This window comes from Ranitomeya variabilis, chromosome 1 (assembly GCF_051348905.1).
Source record: "Ranitomeya variabilis isolate aRanVar5 chromosome 1, aRanVar5.hap1, whole genome shotgun sequence".
NCBI lineage: Eukaryota > Metazoa > Chordata > Amphibia > Anura > Dendrobatidae > Ranitomeya > Ranitomeya variabilis.
Genome location: NC_135232.1, coordinates 731657473 through 731677192, shown reverse-complemented (window position 1 = coordinate 731677192; position 19720 = coordinate 731657473). Strand labels below are relative to the sequence as shown.

Sequence of the window (19720 nt, the reverse complement as noted above, 5' to 3'; positions counted from 1 at the left end):
TAGGAGCATTTGTCCTACAAATCCAAAGTATCAATGTAGAAAAGAAAAATGTAAATGTGCTGACCGCCCTTTGCCTTCTTACACAGTTGGGCACAAAGTGTTGAAGGTTGTTACAAACATCTTAGAGGAGTAACCACCGATCCGATCTTGGGTGGATGTCGGCTCGTGCAGATCAGACACTGGATCAGGCTTCTTAGCAGACACTTCCCCAGCAGGGGACGTCTTACTAGATGTTTAGCTCTTCTTGCTTTGTGTCTCCTCCTTGGTCTTGATGACGGTCTGAGCTTCAGTCTACATCACTGACATCTTGCAATGCTTGAGCCATCAATCAAGATTGAAAGGGAGGAAAGGACAAGATTTACTGATGAAAGACTCAGCCAATTATTTTAATGTATTTATTATATATTCTGCACTTAATACATTTGGCTCTTTTGGGCTGTTTGTTTCCCTGTACATTGGTGGCTGCAGAACGAGTCAACTGAGATGATGCCAGTGAGCTCTTTCTGAAGAGGAATTATGTCTTTTCCTGTGCTTCTTTCATCCAATCTTACCATAAATACCCAGGCAGAATAAGTTCACTGACAGATTCTCTGATTACTCCTCAATGTGCAAAAGAACTAAGAGCCTATAAAATTTGAATGGCATAAATTTTTAAAGGCAACACAATTTCAGATCAAAAGAACATTTTTCGTAATTGCAAATAAAAATCAAACCTAACCCTGAAAGTGCCCTTATCCTTGAAGACCACCACCCCTGGGAACCTGATGAGGAATTTGTATATGTGCTAAAATGTACGTTTTTCTCCCCAATTTGACCTTTTTCATCTGTGACAAAAGGTCCTCATGTGTTACAGTCCGATGCACAAAGGCCCAGGAACGAAAAAGGAGACCCAGTTTAATCAGAGATGCAGTTTTGTCCCATCCTGGATTATTGGAAATGCCAGATAAAAGGACCTTTACTGTATTCATAAATAAAGATGTCAGAAGCATAACATTTGTGTCTACAGCATCTTATGTACAAACTGGACTTTATTCCCTCTCAGTTTGACTCTTAAGACTAAGGTCCGACCCTTTAATGAAAGCGAGCGGGAAGTGCTGAGCTCCCACTGCTGTCCATGGGGAGAGACCCTCCATCAATATCCGAAAATATCCTGAACTATAAATATTCCTTCGATTGCGGCTGTGGAGTCCTTTATTGGGGGGGTCTTATGTATCAAGTGGTCGGTTCTGGTAACTTGTCTGGAGGCGGAAGGCCGCTGGCAGCAGCAGGAGCAGGGTCCAGGGTGGGATAGTTTCCAGCTGGGGGTCTTATAGGTACTGGTGGGAGGTACGCCTCGCCGTGCATGGGGTAAGCGGGGTAGAGATGCGGCTGCGGAGGGGGCACGGGACTTCTCACTGCGGGAAGAAAACACAAATAATCGATTCATGTGAGTGACGTATATTCATTTCACAAAGCGCTCGGCCGACAGTGAATGTGGAGGCTGAACACCGTTCCTGATACTTCTCACACCTGCTCGCTGTCAGTGAATGCGGAGGCTGAACAGCGGCCCTGATACTTCTCACACCTGCTCGCTGTCAGTGAATGCAGAGGCTGAACAGCGGCCCTGATACTTCTCACACCTGCTCGCTGTCAGTGAATGCGGAGGCTGAACACTGGCCCTGATACTTCTCACACCTGCTCGCTGTCAGTGAATGCAGAGGCTGAACAGCGGCCCTGATACTTCTCACACCTGCTCGCTGTCAGTGAATGCAGAGGCTGAACAGCGGCCCTGATACTTCTCACACCTGCTCGCTGTCAGTGAATGTGGAGGCTGAACAGCGGCCCTGATACTTCTCACACCTGCTCGCTGTCAGTGAATGCGGAGGCTGAACAGCGGCCCTGATACTTCTCACACCTGCTCGCTGTCAGTGAATGCAGAGGCTGAACAGCGGCCCTGATACTTCTCACACCTGCTCGCTGTCAGTGAATGCGGAGGCTGAACAGCGGCCCTGATACTTCTCACACCTGCTCGCTGTCAGTGAATGCGGAGGCTGAACACCGGCCCTGATACTTCTCACACCTGCTCGCTGTCAGTGAATGCAGAGGCTGAACACCGGCCCTGATACTTCTCACACCTGCTCGCTGTCAGTGAATGCGGAGGCTGAACAGCGGCCCTGATACTTCTCACACCTGCTCGCTGTCAGTGAATGCGGAGGCTGAACAGCGGCCCTGATACTTCTCACACCTGCTCGCTGTCAGTGAATGCAGAGGCTGAACAGCGGCCCTGATACTTCTCACACCTGCTCGCTGTCAGTGAATGCGGAGGCTGAACAGCGGCCCTGATACTTCTCACACCTGCTCGCTGTCAGTGAATGCGGAGGCTGAACAGCGGCCCTGATACTTCTCACACCTGCTCGCTGTCAGTGAATGCGGAGGCTGAACAGCGGCCCTGATACTTCTCACACCTGCTCGCTGTCAGTGAATGCAGAGGCTGAACAGCGGCCCTGATACTTCTCACACCTGCTCGCTGTCAGTGAATGCGGAGGCTGAACAGCGGCCCTGATACTTCTCACACCTGCTCGCTGTCAGTGAATGCGGAGGCTGAACACCGGCCCTGATACTTCTCACACCTGCTCGCTGTCAGTGAATGCGGAGGCTGAACACCGTTCCTGATACTTCTCACACCTGCTCGCTGTCAGTGAATGCGGAGGCTGAACACCGGCCCTGATACTTCTCACACCTGCTCGCTGTCAGTGAATGCGGAGGCTGAACACCGGCCCTGATACTTCTCACACCTGCTCGCTGTCAGTGAATGCGGAGGCTGAACAGTGGCCCTGATACTTCTCACACCTGCTCGCTGTCAGTGAATGCGGAGGCTGAACACCGTTCCTGATACTTCTCACACCTGCTCGCTGTCAGTGAATGCGGAGGCTGAACACCGGCCCTGATACTTCTCACACCTGCTCGCTGTCAGTGAATGCGGAGGCTGAACACCGGCCCTGATACTTCTCACACCTGCTCGCTGTCAGTGAATGCGGAGGCTGAACACCGTTCCTGATACTTCTCACACCTGCTCGCTGTCAGTGAATGCGGAGGCTGAACACCGGCCCTGATACTTCTCACACCTGCTCGCTGTCAGTGAATGCGGAGGCTGAACACCGTTCCTGATACTTCTCACACCTGCTCGCTGTCAGTGAATGCGGAGGCTGAACACCGTTCCTGATACTTCTCACACCTGCTCGCTGTCAGTGAATGCGGAGGCTGAACACCGGCCCTGATACTTCTCACACCTGCTCGCTGTCAGTGAATGCGGAGGCTGAACACCGGCCCTGATACTTCTCACACCTGCTCGCTGTCAGTGAATGCGGAGGCTGAACACCGTTCCTGATACTTCTCACACCTGCTCGCTGTCAGTGAATGCGGAGGCTGAACACCGGCCCTGATACTTCTCACACCTGCTCGCTGTCAGTGAATGCGGAGGCTGAACAGCGGCCCTGATACTTCTCACACCTGCTCGCTGTCAGTGAATGCGGAGGCTGAACACCGTTCCTGATACTTCTCACACCTGCTCGCTGTCAGTGAATGCGGAGGCTGAACACCGGCCCTGATACTTCTCACACCTGCTCGCTGTCAGTGAATGCGGAGGCTGAACACCGGCCCTGATACTTCTCACACCTGCTCGCTGACAGGAAGGAAACACCTTTTAATCAGACAACAAACTCAACCCATCGCAGTCCTGCTCGCAGAGGAGGGTTTGCTACAGTTTCTCCAACCCTGATTGTTTTATTACAATATATCAATCTGGGTCCAGATATGATGGGACTGCAGCTGTTAATCAGGCATCGAGCTCTGTTCACACGCAGATTTTTTTTTGTGCATTAAAATTTTTGCAATCAACTGTAACCGCAAAATAAGTATTTCTGATTACTCAGACGCACGGTGACATTTTTTCTTTGCTCTTTAGTTTTTGACAAAAAATCTCTTTAAAAAATTTGCATGGAATTTTTGCCAATTTAATTCAAACTGGTTATGTACAAAAAAAATCTGAAAATGTTGCGATTTTCTTAGTTTTTCACCCAGGAAAAAAAAGCTACGTGTTGCACACCCCAGCTTTGAGGTAAATTACATTTTCGGGCCAAACTTGGCATATTTTCTATCAGTAAATAGTTTTAATGGAAATGTTCCTGCCGTTTTGCGTATGCAGCTCTTATGCAGATTATGTGCCCGGATTAAGTGCAGGATCAGACTTCAGAGGGTTTGTAGTCTGTAACCATGGCGACACATAGCTCTGCACAGGAGCTGGACACTCTTCAGCAACAGTCCCATCAGGGCAGACATAACTCACTTGGGATGTGGGGCGGTGGCATGCCTGGATAGCTCGGGGGTCCATACATGTCCATTGGAGGAGGGGGCATAAAGGGTCTTCGGAAATAAGGTGCTCTGGGGTCTCTGGGTAGCAAGGGGACCCTCATGGGTGGCGGCGGGTGCATGGGGAACTCTCCGACTTGGCCGTCCATTACGTCATTATCCTGACTGGACGCAGCAGACATGTTCTGCAGAAGAGAAGTGTTAAAGGGACCGCAATGGTTGATCACAGGGAGCAATAGCAGAAATCTTAGTCCTTACATTAGCCTCTTCCTCTCCGTTCCGGCTCGCGTTTATCCGCGCCTTATACTCCGGAGAAGATCGGCCGTCTGTGGATTTAACACATAGATCGGCTCGATAAGAGGACCCTCCGGGATTATGACCCGGCCTCCACAGACCTGCACTGCTCTTTACCTTGTGGGTCCACGAAGGGTTTGCCCTGATTCCTGGTCAGTTCGGCAGGGCCGGAGAACCTTCCTGATGGTGGCGGTGGGTAATGATAAAATCGCTCTGCTCGTCTGGGTGGGAAAGGTGGCTCAGGGTAAGGCAAACCTGGGGAGATACAATGTAAACGATCCCATCTGTGATCACAATGCAGAACTGCAGAGCTGCACTCTTAAAGGGATACTGCACTTTAACCCCTAGAGGCAGTTTTCAGAGGTGTTTGTTACCTGGTGGAGGGACATTGTTCCTTTGCTCCCTGTCCCAGGGGGGTGACAAGGAGCCAGCGTCTGACAAGGTCCGCTGGTGGTCCGCTCTTCTGTCAGAGTTTACGTCGCCTCGTTCTTTTGGCCCGGTGTATCCTGGGTAATATCCTGGTGGTCTCACACCTGCCATCAGAGAGTAAAAGTCATCAGAGCCTTTATTCTATGAAGTTTGTGCTCCAGCAGGACCAGGGGTGAGTCTATGGGGGGCTCCCACCATACCTCTGTCTGCTGCGGGGGGCATTGGGGACAGCCTCAGTGGACCTTCCAAAAGGGTGGGAGGTGAGAGGAAAGCTCGACCTTCATGATGGCGACTGATCGGAGACAATCCGAAAGGCGAGTTCTCTGTGAATAGCAAAGACAAAGCAGGTGAGTGTCCACAGCAGTCAACAGAATGTGTCCCCAAAAAGTATGTGCCCCCTCTACTTTATAAATGGGACTCTTTCTGCCACCATCAGGTAGATCAATCTCTATCTCTGTACCAGCGACACCGGTGGGAGGGGTGCACATACTTTTTGCCAATTTTCTGTATCGCTAGGATGAGATGTGATGCAGACACGTGAGATTACTAAATGGGATGTCACAAATTACAGCATGCAACAAGATGGGGACGACAAGGGGAAGTACCTGGAAGGTTAATATACACATCTGCATAGGCTACGGGGAGAGAAAAAAACATAAACCAGAGATTACAGCAGAGTAACATGTCTGTGTAGTGGCCGTATTCAGTACTGCAGCTCAACTGCTATTCAAGTGAATGTGATCTGACCTGCAGTACCAAGAATGGCCACTACACAGTGTACAGCGCTATTGTGTCCTGGTTCTCAACACTGGAATTCCAGCGGCCACTGGCACCAGCTGATCGGTGAGGATGTCGGACTGCTACTGCACTGATACCAATAATCACATGCGTTTGGAAGGTGCATAGCATAAGAAACACTTTTTGATCTGTGAGTCTAAGCTTTAAGACCCTGCCTATCCTGAGAATTAAGGGGGTCCCAAAGTTTATTTCCTGCCAAGCCCCCTTCTAAGTTTTTCCTTGAACAGTGATGGATTACTTCTTTATTGCAGCCCCATCCCCTTTAGGAGGGTTTTGCTGCAGTCCCCAGAGCACCGCTGTGCGAGGGAAAAGGAAAAAAATTGGCCTAGTTTTTTGAGCATCTTTAAAGCTAAATGTTAGAGATGACTAATACAATGTGTTATCTCTGTGTACGGGGCTGTACACTGCCCTATGACGTCACCAAGGACCGGCGACAGCAGGACGGGTACACGGAGGGCAGAGAAGAGAAGAATGGTTTTATATAATTAACACTATACATTGAAAAGTAAATAATACTGCCATACAGTGTAAATAATACTGCCATACAGTGTAAATACTACCATACAACGCAATATAAATAATGCTGCCATACAGTGTAAATAATACTGCCATACCCATACAGTGTAAATACTACCATACAACACAATATAAATAATACTGACATACAGTGCAAATACTACTATAAAACACAATATAAAAACTGATATACAATGTAAATGCTGCCATACCCATACAGTGTAAATACTACCACACAACACAATATAAATAATACTGGCATACAGTGTAAATGCTACCATACAACACATTATAAATACTGCCATGCAGTGTAAATACTACCACACAACACAATATAAATAATACTGCTATACAGTGTAAATACTGCTATACAACACAATGTAAAAAATACTGCCATACAGTGTAAATACTACCACACAATGAAATGTAAATAATACTGCCATAAAGTGTAAATACTGCCATACTGTGTAAATACTACCATATAAAACAATGTAAATACTGCCATACAGTGTAAATGCTACCACACAACACAATATACACTACCGTTCAAAAGTTTAGGGTCACTTAGAAATTTCTTTATTTTTTTAAAGACATGCAGTTTTTTCCAATGAAGCAAACATTAAATGATTCAGAAATACACCCTATACATTGTTATTGTGGAAAATGTCTATTCTAGCTGCAAACATCTGGTTTGTAATGCAATATCTTCATAGGTGTATAAAGGCCCATTTCCAACAACCATCACTCCAGTGTTCTTATGCTACTTTGTGTTTGCTAACTGTGTAAGAAGGCTAATGGATGGTTAGAATACCCTTGAAAACCCTTGTGCAACTATGTTAGCACAGCTGAAAACAGTTTGGCTGATTAGAGAACCTATAAACCTGACCTTCCTTTGAGCTAGTTGAGAATTTGGAGCATTACATTTGTTGGTTCCATTAAACTCTCAAAATGCCAGTGTCAACATCTACAGTGAAGAGGCAAATCCGGGATGCTGGCCTTCAGGGCAGAGTGGCAAAGAAAAAGCCATATCTGAGACTGGCTAATAAAAGGAAAAGATTAATATGGGCAAAAGAACACAGACAATGGTCGGAGGAAGATTGGAAAAAAGTGTTATGGACAGACGAATCCAAGTTTGAGGTGTTTGGATCACATAGAAGAACATTTGTGAGATGCAGAACTGTAAAGATGCTGGAAGAGTGCCTGACGCCATCTGCCAAGCATGGTGGAGGTAATGTGATGGTCTGGGGTTGCTTTGGTGCTGGTAAAGTGGGAGATTTTTGCAAGGTAAAAGGGATTTTGAATAAGGAAGGCTATCACTATCACCATTTTGCAACGCCATGCCATACCCTGTGGACAGCGCTTGATTGGAGCCAATTTCATCCTACAACAGGACAATGACCCAAAGCACACCTCCAAATTATGCAAGAACTATTTAGGGAAGAAGCAGGCAGCTGGTATCTATCTGTAATGGAGTGGCAAGCGCAGTCACCAGATCTCAACCCCATTGAGCTGTTGTGGGAGCAGCTTGACCGTATGGTACACAAAAAGTGCCCATCAAGCCAAACCAACTTGTGGGAGGGGCTTCTGGAAGCATGGGGTGAAATTTCTCCAGATTACTTCAGCAAATTAATTGCTAGAATGCCGAAGGTCTGCAATGCTGTAAAGGGAGCATTCTTTGACTAAAGCAAAGTTTGAAGGAGAAAATTAATATTTCAAATAAAAATCTTGTTTTCGAACCTTGTCAATGTCTAGACTAGATTTTCAATTCATTTGGCAACTCATTTGATTAATAAAAGCATGAGTTTTCATGGGAGACACAAAATTGGAGGTGTGTCTTATAGTCTGGAAATATTGGCGCTGGCTGTGTTGGGGAGGTAGGGGGAGCGGTATCGGAGGAGCAGCGGGTCACAGAGGCAGGAGACGGTGGCTACGGCTAACGCCTGTGCCCGCTGTTAAAGAGAAATGAATATGCACTGCATTCCATGCCCATGGGCGTGGAGGGCAATGAATATTCATTTCTTCCTGCCATCCTGGTATGATTGATTGGCCCCATCCCCTTGCTGGTATGATTGGCCCCATCCCAGTCCTGGTATCAATGGCCCCATCAGAAAAGATTTAAAAAAAAACATTACTCTTACCTTCCTCCGCTCCCTTGCAGAATATTCATTTCTCTTAAGTATCTATATACGTGACCGTCGGCAGCAGCAGGAAGCAGGCGGCTGACACTGCGCGCTACTGAAATGGAGTGAATACTCACCGCGATCTCTGATGAACACCCGGTGAGTATTCCGGCAGCTGTGCTCTGCTTGTGAGCAGCACATGATGTCACTGCCATGCGATGCTTACAAGCATTAAGCAGCTGCTGGCACTGGAACAGAACGCTGAGACTGCGAGGAAGCGAAGGAAGGTAAGAGTAAAGGTTTGTTTTTTTAATCTTTTCTGATGGGGCCATGGATACCAGGACTGGGATGGGGCCAATCATACCAGCAAGGGGATGGGGCCAATCAATCATACCAGGAACTGGATGGGGCCAATCAATCATACCAGGAACTGGATGGGGCCAATCAATCATACCAGGAACTGGATGGGGCCAATCAATCATATCAGAAACTGGATGGGGCCAATCAAACATACCAGGAACTGGATGGGGCCAATCAATCATACCAGGAACTGGATGGGGCCAGCCAATCATACCAGGAACTGGATGGGGCCAATCAATCATACCAGGAACTGGTTGGGGCCAATCAAAGATACCAGGAACTGGATGGGGCCAATCAATCATATCAGAAACTGGATGGGGCCAATCAAACATACCAGGAACTGGATGGGGCCAATCAATCATACCTGGAACGGGATAGGGCCAATCAATCATATCAGAATAAGAATGGGATCATGCATACCAGGACTGGGATGGGGCCAATCATACCAGAATAAGGATGGGGCCATGCATACCAGGATGGGGATGATGGCTATGCATACCAGGATAGGGATGAGGGGACCATATTTACCAGTATAGGTGATCTTAAGTACAGAATTGACATCATTTTTGCTTCAGTTTTTTTCCCCTAATTTCCTCCTCTAAAATCTAGGTGCATCTTATGGTCCGATGCGTCTTATAGTCCGAAAAACACGGTAAATAATACTGCCATAGTGTGAGTGCTACCATACAATAAATGTATATAATACTGCCATATAGTGTAAATATTACCACATAATCCAATGTAAATAATACTGCCATACAGTGTATATACTAACAACACAAAGTAAATACTGCCATACAACACAATGCACATACTGTCAAACACAATGTAAATAATACTGCCATAAATTGTACATACTAACATGCAACACAAAATAAATAATACTGCCACACAACACAAAGTACATAATTCTGCAATACATCACAATGTAAATAATATTGCCAGTGTAAAGACCAACATACAACACAATATAAATAATACTGCCATACAGTGTAAATACTACCATACAACACAATGTAGATAAAGCTGCCATATAGTGTAAATATTACCACACAACACAACGTAAATAATATTGCCATATAGTGTAAATACTACCATACAGCACAATGCAAATAATACTGCCATATCGCGCCCATCCTACACCACACAATACGGCACTAAGTGTCCAAACTTGAGAGAATATAGCAGTGCGATTACCTCTACCAATTGCTTGCATCACATCCAGGGCGAAGGGATCTTTTTCCAAAAGTTCCAGTTTATATTCGGCCTCTGTTAACCTATTGATGAAACAATAGAATCATTTCACTCTCTGGTCATCTCCACAGCTCTATTCACAATTCTGCTGATCCGTTCCGTGACCTCCGGCATTGGGGCTGTAAATCTGCTGGACAGTGCGGTGAAGGGAAACAGCCGCCTGTGGTGAAATATGCGTATATATATATATATATATATATATATATATATATATATATATATATATATATATATATATATATACACACATACATACACACATATATATATATATATACATATATGTATATATACATATTATATACACATATATATACATATATATACACTCACCGGCCACTTTATTAGGTACACCATGCTAGTAACGGGTTGGACCCCTTTTGCCTTCAGAACTGCCTCAATTCTTCGTGGCATAGATTCAACAAGGTGCTGGAAGCATTCCTCAGAGATTTTGGTCCATATTGACATGATGGCATCACACAGTTGCCGCAGATTTGTCGGCTGCACATCCCAAAGATGCTCCATACAAGGCAGGATGGATCCATGCTTTCATGTTGTTTACGCCAAATTCTGACCCTACCATCCGAATGTCGCAGCAGAAATCGAGACTCATCAGACCAAGCAACGTTTTTCCAATCTTCTACTGTCCAATTTCGATGAGCTTGTGCAAATTGTAGCCTCAGTTTCCTGTTCTTAGCTGAAAGGAGTGGTACCCGGTGTGGTCTTCTGCTGCTGTAGCCCATCTGCCTCAAAGTTCGACGCACTGTGCGTTCAGAGATGCTCTTAGGCCTACCTTGGTTGTAACGGGTGGCGATTTGAGTCACTGTTGCCTTTCTATCAGCTCGAACCAGTCTGCCCATTCTCCTCTGACCTCTGGCATCAACAAGGCATTTCCGCCCACAGAACTGCCGCTCACTGGATTTTTTTTCTTTTTCGGGCCATTCTCTGTAAACCCTAGAGATGGTTGTGCGTGAAAATCCCAGTAGATCAGCAGTTTCTGAAATACTCAGACCAGCCCTTCTGGCACCAACAACCATGCCACGTTCAAAGGCACTCAAATCACCTTTCTTCCCCATACTGATGCTCGGTTTGAACTGCAGGAGATTGTCTTGACCATGTCTACATGCCTAAATGCACTGAGTTGCCGCCATGTGATTGGCTGATTAGAAATTAAGTGTTAACAAGAAGTTGGACAGGTGTACCTAATAAAGTGGCCAGTGAGTGTATATATATATATATATATATATATATATATATATATATATATATATATATATATATATATATATATATATATATATATATATATATATATATATATATATATATACACACACACACACACACACAGAGTATACATATATATGTATATATATATATATATGTACACTCACTGGCCACTTTATTAGGTACACCTGTCCAACTTCTTGTTAACACTTAATTTCTAATCAGCCAATCACATGGCGGCAACTCAGTGCATTTAGGCATGTAGACATGGTCAAGACAATCTCCTGCAGTTCAAACCGAGCATCAGTATGGGGAAGAAAGGTGATTTGAGTGCCTTTGAACGTGGCATGGTTGTTGGTGCCAGAAGGGCTGGTCTGAGTATTTCAGAAACTGCTGATCTACTGGGATTTTCACGCACAACCATCTCTAGGGTTTACAGAGAATGGCCCGAAAAAGAAAAAAAATCCAGTGAGTGGCAGTTCTGTGGGCGGAAATGCCTTGTTGATGCCAGAGGTCAGAGGAGAATGGGCAGACTGGTTCGAGCTGATAGAAAGGCAACAGTGACTCAAATCGCCACCCGTTACAACCAAGGTAGGCCTAAGAGCATCTCTGAACGCACAGTGCGTCGAACTTTGAGGCAGATGGGCTACAGCAGCAGAAGACCACACCGGGTACCACTCCTTTCAGCTAAGAGCAGGAAACTGAGGCTACAATTTGTACAAGCTCATCGAAATTGGACAGTAGAAGATTGGAAAAACGTTGCTTGGTCTGATGAGTCTCGATTTCTGCTGCGACATTCGGATGGTAGGGTCAGAATTTGGCGTAAACAACATGAAAGCATGGATCCATCCTGCCTTGTATGGAGCATCTTTGGGATGTGCAGCCGACAAATCTGCGGCAACTGTGTGATGCCATCATGTCAATATGGACCAAAATCTCTGAGGAATGCTTCCAGCACCTTGTTGAATCTATGCCACGAAGAATTGAGGCAGTTCTGAAGGCAAAAGGGGTCCAACCCATTACTAGCATGGTGTACCTAATAAAGTGGCCGGTGAGTGTATATATAATGTGTGTGTGCAGTGGTCTATGCATAGATTTATTGGTCACTGTCAATAATGTAACATTTGTCTTGAAAGCTGCAGGTGGCACCCAGGTGTTAATATGTATTTTCCTGAGACAAGTGGACTTCTGTCTCCAATCTCACCAGGGAGTCCTGCTGGAAGAAAGGTAACATTTGACACCTCCTAGCTCTTGGAAGAGAGATGTTAATTACGGCCTGATAGTATCTCTGTAAGAACTTTTACACAAAGGACCTGAAGAGAAAATAATATATTCATTGGGGGGGGGGGGGGGGCACGGCCGTGGTCCAATCAAAAAACAAGCAATTATGATATTAACCTAAGGGGCTGGTCTAGAGACTTGACCTCCAGACCAAAACTATAAAGTAGACCTGATACCTAAAAAATGTGTTCACATAATGGGGGCAGCCGAACTGGTGTGATCCAATCTACATTCATCCTACCCTCAGAGAGCAGAAAGCAGACTACAAGTTAGATGATTTCTGTAAGTTTTTCTCCTGTTATTTTATACTGTTTTGTATAAGTTGTATGTCTTCTTTTTATCATTTTTATAACTTTTTCTTTCTGTAAGCACTAAACCCTTTTGTAATAAAGTATAAAACTTTAACATGTTGAACCTTGAATGTTCTAAGAGAATCCATAGCCTAAGGTGTGTGAGCCTTATGAGTGGTAGACATTATTAGTATTAATATTTCCGGGACTCAACGCCCGTGTGTTCGATGAGTGGTGGCAGCGTGTATGAGCGGGTATGTTGCCTGGGTTGGTGTGTGATTTATGCTCCCATTACAGCACAGGACAGAGGTTGAATGCTGGAGTGAGAGTGGGGAGATAGATTAACCCTTGCAGGCACAACCGAAGTAACGTGCTGAGAGCGGGCACGTGACTAATTAGTTACACCACAGAGTAGGGATCCGTGACACCGCCTATTTCCTGGGACGACCAGCAGAATTCTGGAAGCAGCTTTGGATTTGAATAGACACCATGAAGAATTTGGAAACAAGAAATATCTAAATGAATGATCCATCGTCTGCAGAGCACAAATCCCCGCACTGCACTCACTTCTGTCTCAAGTGCGCAGTCTCTTTTTTGACGTCACTCAGAAATCTTTCTGCCGCCCTCGCAGTCAGCTACGGGAGAAGAAACGGAAACCTTATATACGAAGCTTTCAACTCTCATCCAGAGAATTAGGGGCTTACTACACAAAGCAGCCGGAGATAGACAGGAAGCCACCACTCACCCAGTTATCATGAGATTTCTTCTCATACGACGTAACCTAGAAAAAAGGGAGAAACTGTAACAATTTATCCCCCAAAAATTACCAGAGACCCGCGCTGACTTGTATAATACTTTAGAACTGCATTCACACTTCTACTGATTGTGTTCTGACACACAACACACGATGCACAATACAGGATGTAACTCAGGATCAGTAATGTACTGTATGTACACAGTGACTGCACCAGCAGAATAGTGAGTGCAGCTCTGGAGTATAATACAGGATGTAACCCAGTATCAGTACAGGATCAGTAATATAATGTATGTACACAGTGACTGGACCAGCAGAATAGTGAGTGCAGCTCTGGGGTATAATACAGGATCAGTAATGTAGTGTATGTACACAGTGACTGCACCAGCAGAATAGTGAGTGCAGCTCTGGAGTATAATACAGGATCTAACTCAGGATCAGTAATTTAATGTATGTACACAGTGACTGCACCAGCAGAATAGTGAGTGCAGCGCTGGGGTATAATACAGGAATGTACAGTGCCTACAAGTAGTATTCAACCCCCTGCAGATTAAGCAGGTTTACACATTTGGAATTAACTTGGCATTGTGACATTTGGACTGTAGATCAGCCTGGAAGTGTGAAATGCACTGCAGCAAAAAAGAATGTTATTTCTTTGTTTATTTTTTTTTTAAATTGTGAAAAGTCTTTTCAGAGGGTCATTTATTATTCAACCCCTCAACCCACCAGAATTCTGTTTGGTTCCCCTAAAGTATTAAGAAGTAGTTCAGGGGCAAAGAACAATGAGCTTCACATGTTGGGATTAATTATCTTTTTTTCCAGCCTTTTCTGACTATTTAAGACCCTCCACAAACTTGTGAACAGCACTCAAACATGGTCAACATGGGAAAGACAAAGGAGCATTCCAAGGCCATCAGAGACAAGATCGTGGAGGGTCACAAGGCTGGCAAGGGGTACAAAACTCTTTCCAAGGAGTTGGGCCTACCTGTCTCCACTGTTGGGAGCATCATCCGGAAGTGGAAGGCTTATGGAACTACTGTTAGCCTTCCACGGCCTGGACAGCCTTTGAAAGTTTCCTCCCGTGCCGAGGCCAGGCTTGTCCGAAGAGTCAAGGCTAACCCAAGGACAACAAGGAAGGAGCTCCGGGAAGATCTCATGGCAGTGGGGACATTGGTTTCAGTCAATACCATAAGTAACGTACTCCACCGCAATGGTCTCCATTCCAGACGAGCCCGTAAGGTACCTTTACTTTCAAAGCGTCATGTCAAGGCTCGTCTACAGTTTGCTCATGATCACTTGGAGGACTCTGAGACTGACTGGTTCAAGGTTCTCTGGTCTGATGAGACCAAGATCGAGATCTTTGGTGCCAACCACACACGTGACGTTTGGAGACTGGATGGCACTGCATACGACCCCAAGAATACCATCCCTACAGTCAAGCATGGTGGTGGCAGCATCATGCTGTGGGGCTGTTTCTCAGCCAAGGGGCCTGGCCATCTGGCCCGCATCCATGGGAAGATGGATAGCACGGCCTACCTGGAGATTTTGGCCAAGAACCTCCGCTCCTCCATCAAGGATCTTAAGATGGGTCGTCATTTCATCTTCCAACAAGAAAACGACCCAAAGCACACAGCCAAGAAAACCAAGGCCTGGTTCAAGAGGCAAAAAATCAAGGTGTTGCAGTGGCCTAGTCAGTCTCCTGACCTTAACCCAATTGAAAACTTGTGGAAGGAGCTCAAGATTAAAGTCCACATGAGACACCCAAAGAACCTAGTTAACTTGGAGAAGATCTGCATGGAGGAGTGGGCCAAGATAACTCCAGAGACCTGTGCCGGCCTGATCAGGTCTTATAAAAGACGATTATTAGCTGTAATTGCAAACAAAGGTTATTCCACAAAATATTAAACCTAGGGGTTGAATAATAATTGACCCACACTTTTATGTTTAAAATTTATAAAAATTTAACTGAGCAACAAAACTTTTTGGTTTGTAAGATTTATGCATCTGTTAATAAATCCTGCTCTTGTTTGAAGTTTGAAGGCTCTAACTTATTTGCATCTTATTAAACCTGCTAAATCTGCAGGGGGTTGAATACTACTTTCAGGCACTGTAACTCAGGATCAGTACAGGGTAAGTAATGTAATGTATGTACATAGTGACTACACTAGCTGAACAGTGAGTGCAGCTCTGGGGTATAATGCAGGAGGTAACTCAGGATCAGTATAGAATCAGTAATGTAATGTATGTACACAGTGACTGCACCAGCAGAATAGTGAGTGCAGCTCGGTTCAGCTGTTGCTCGCTGTGGTAATTGTGAGTGTGGTCGCCACTGATCCTGCTGTGTGCCCCCCCCCCCCGAGCTCCTGAGAAACCACCACCTCTCCTCCTGGGGACCTGCTCTCTCTCCTACCCAGGGAGGGAGTGAGTTTCCTGGGATGAGCAATAGTGCCAAGTCCCAGGCTTCTTTTTCCTGGACCAGGCCGGCAGGGGGCAGAAGAACCCAGCAACCGGCCTGCACATCAGAGGACTCGGGGTGAGACGCTCCACCAGGAGTCGCAGCAATGTGGCTCCTACTCCCCCAGGGTAACCAGAGACCCAGAGAAGCCGCAAGGCTTCCAACATGGAGGAGAAGCCTGCTAGCGTGCATGATGGCGGTCCTTCCGGAGGAAAGCCGAGTGCTCACGGAGGCGAGGCTGACCTCACTGAGGAAGGTTGGGGACTGCAGAGACTCCGGAAGTCTGTGTCCACCTATGGCTCCCAGGTCATGAGCCATCTCCGTGAGTATGAATTTGCAAGCAAGACCCAGAGGCGGCTCTGGGAGGAGCTGCTCTGCACAAGCTCCAAAGCTGCAGGTGCCTTCAAGCCAATGAAGACCCAACTCCAGGCGGAGGCAAAGAGACTGAAACATGAAATAAATGAGCTAGAGGTAAGGAAAGCCTTCATAAGAGAGAAGAGTGGTCCCTTCAAGGAAATACTAGTGAATGAGGACAGATTTAGAGAAATGGCTGATAACATAGAGCAAAGGTAGATGGTGCTGCAGCCCGAGAGCCAGGTGGATTGCTGATGAAGAGGAGGATGATAACCAGCAGAAAGCCCCACCTGGCGGCCTGCAAAGTCACCCGCAGGCCACATTCAGAGAGTTCCCTGCAGGACAGGCAACATTGGCATATGGTCGCAGTTCTGCTGGCTCTGGGGAGGACAGTGGTAACAGTGGCCAGGGAGGGGCGCTAATTGTGGAGATTAAGCTACTGGAATTCCTAGTCTGCCTTCAGAACTTCCATCTTGGTGATGATTTACCAGAGGAGGCACCTGGTGGCCTGAAGAAAAAAAAAAAAGAAGACCACCTAGCCAAAGCTGCAGGAAGCTGTAAGCTATATGTATGCCCCCTTCCCTGTACCCCGAGTCAACTGCAGGGTCAGCTCTCTGTATAAGCCCCGTTGCCCAGCCCAGCCCGAGTTCTGTTGTGGATCCGGTGCAAAGGTGTGGTGAGAATACAGAGCATGAAAGTGAGGCGCAGAGCTCAGTCTCTGCTTGTAGTAGTGGGGACACAGCAGAAGGTGCATCAGCCGAAAGGCTGGACAGTGAGGGTGGGTGAACGGTCATGCCATGATACTGTGATGTGCTTCTCAGTGGAAGCAGCAAGCGGCCCAGTGTCAGGAGCAGCTCCGGTAGCCTCAGCACCCCTGAATGCTGTTGCCACTGATCACTTAATTGAGAAGCGGCGGCAGTGTGAGGAGGCTGCTGGGGCTTCGTGTTCCGGTCCTCCCAAAGTCCTATTCTGTTTTGGCTCCGCTTGTCAACAAGATAATGATATAAAGGATCAGCGGCACCTCACTGCAGCAAAAGATTAGCGGCGTCTGGTGTCAACTGTGAAACAGCAGAAATTACCAACTGATGATGCGGGGGGGGGCACACATAAGACCAGGGAGAGGTCGCCTCCAGTTCTCTGGAGGAGACTGAGCCCCTTGTGCCTGATGATTCGGAGGTCAAAATGTCACCCCGTTTTCACTGATCCAGCAGGAGTGAATGTGGTGGGGGGGTATGAATGAGGAAAATTCTCTCTCTAGTGGTGTGGTTGCTGGCTTGGAGGAGGGTGAGAGGTTTATGGAGGTGGGTAATAGTAATACTGTTGATGTTGATGTGTTCAAGGGTCCGGTTGCCCCCCCAGTGGAGGCAGCAACCATTAGTAGTTATGCCGCTGTCACCTCCAGGGAAGTAAAAAGGGCGTCGTCCTCGTCTCCGGACTTTGGGGACGGCATACTGCAGCGGCGTCTCCTGGACGCTCTAAAGAAGGGGGAGAGATCACTAATGGTAGAGAGTCGAGAGGTTGATCTATCCTTCTGGATAGAGGCATTACCTCGGGGCCTTCCGAGTGCAAAAAGAGGGGGATGCAGTGTGGTCCCTCCCAACAGCCGGGCCAGGTACTGTGCGTAGGAATGTGGTCCGTCTTCGGTGGAGGGGTAGTATGTGGTCCTTTTTCGCTGTAAGGGTAGTGATCCATATCCTCCAAGGTCTAAGGTTGTGGAGCTCCTGCTGAAGATGGGCTTCAAAGTGATTGACATCTTGCGTTGATACATCCCTGTTATGACCCCAATGGCAGAGGGTCTCAGGAATAATTGCTAAGTCTGCAAACACAGAAAACCAGCTCATAGGGCAGTGGTAACTGGGCTGACCATATATCTAATCCTAGCACCACAAATACCAGCAGCCGGGGAACGTGCCTACGTTGATTCTAGACGTCTCGCGCCAGCCGGAGAACTAACTAACCCTAGAAGGGAAAAGAAAGACCTTTCTTGCCTCCAGAGAATAGACCCCAAAAGTTGGATACAAGCCCCCAACAAATAATAACGGTGAGGTAAGAGGAAAAGACAAACATAAGAATGAGCTAGGTATTTAGCAAAGAGAGGCCCACTAGCTAATAGCAGAATATAGAAAGATAACTTATATGGTCAGCAAAAACCCTATCAAAAATATCCACACTGGAAATTCAAGAACCCCCGAACCGTCTAACGGCCCGGGGGGAGAACACCAGCCCCCTAGAGCTTCCAGCAAGGTCAGGAATCACATTTAGTACAAGCTGGACAAAAATGAGAGCAAGCAAATAACCCAAAAAACAAAGAAGCAGGACTTAGCTTAATTTTGCACGAACCAGGACCAGCAGATAGGAGCAAACAGAATGTGTCTGATTACAACGATGCCAGGCACTGGACTAAGGATCCAGGAGGTTTATATAGCAACACCCCTGAACTAACGACCCAGCTGGGTGCAAACTGAGGGAAGAAAATCCCAGAGTCATATCACTAGTAACCACAAGAGGGAGCCAAAAAGTCTAATTCACAACACATCCCTATTCCACACCGGAGTTTGTGTCAGCTTTGTTAAGCCAGAGGGGTTTAAGCTCTTCTGGTCGTATTATGAGTTTGAAAACAATGAGCTCGGCTGGCAAGACTTTGCCTTTCAGGCAGTGTCTCGCCAAAACCCAAATCAAGAAAGTGACCGTGATGACTTGTAACAAGTCACTTTCTTGTTATGACATCATGACGTGGCATGGCCGATATGGAGAGGTGGGGGAGATGCCAAAGAATCTTCTGCCAGCTCCCGAGCCTCAGGAGTCTGAGCAGGTACCGCCTGTATCAAGGTCTGAGGAGGAAACTCGAACATCTTGTCTCACCTGGAGGTAGCCGCGAGGAGATCTCCAGAGTGAAATCTTGGATTATGAGGGGTCAGTATGATAGACACGCATCTTTGGTTTTTGAGAGGGTTACGGGAAGTACCGCTCGCCCGAACCTTACAGAAACTGCAAGATATTAGTGAGTAGTTACAGGACTGGTCGACATTGCCGGGTCCCTGAGGCGATCCAGATCAGGGACCCTGGAGGTTGTCAGATCCTTCTACTCGCACCTCTTGGGGAAGAGGGATCTTGATTGGGATGAGAGGTCGACTTTCCTGGCTGAAGTCATCCCCATAACAGGGGTAGACCTCTCTCTTGACTTATTGACAGAGATGATCAGGGAAGAGGAAGTTACGTTGGCTATTGAAGGGCTTGCCCC

At 46.6% G+C, this 19720-nt stretch overlaps 1 protein-coding gene across 4 annotated transcripts in view; it reads right to left on the bottom strand.

The window, feature by feature from the left end:
* Nucleotides 1-1034: 1034 nt before the first annotated feature.
* Nucleotides 1035-19720, bottom strand: part of MIA2 (MIA SH3 domain ER export factor 2) — a 56822-nt gene continuing 38136 nt past the window's right edge. For 2 of the 4 annotated variants that reach the window (XM_077268787.1, XM_077268803.1), the window contains 10 exons: nucleotides 13662-13697; nucleotides 13484-13551; nucleotides 10062-10141; nucleotides 5676-5705; nucleotides 5271-5393; nucleotides 5016-5174; nucleotides 4759-4896; nucleotides 4606-4673; nucleotides 4325-4532; nucleotides 1035-1394 (listed from right to left, as the gene is read on the bottom strand). In XM_077268787.1, coding sequence (XP_077124902.1) covers nucleotides 1213-1394; nucleotides 4325-4532; nucleotides 4606-4673; nucleotides 4759-4896; nucleotides 5016-5174; nucleotides 5271-5393; nucleotides 5676-5705; nucleotides 10062-10141; nucleotides 13484-13551; nucleotides 13662-13697 — 1092 coding nt within the window. In that variant the 3' untranslated portion in view covers nucleotides 1035-1212. The remainder of the gene's footprint in view (nucleotides 1395-4324; nucleotides 4533-4605; nucleotides 4674-4758; nucleotides 4897-5015; nucleotides 5175-5270; nucleotides 5394-5675; nucleotides 5706-10061; nucleotides 10142-13483; nucleotides 13552-13661; nucleotides 13698-19720) is intronic. The other 2 variants (XM_077268795.1, XM_077268812.1) reach the window with 1 other exon arrangement.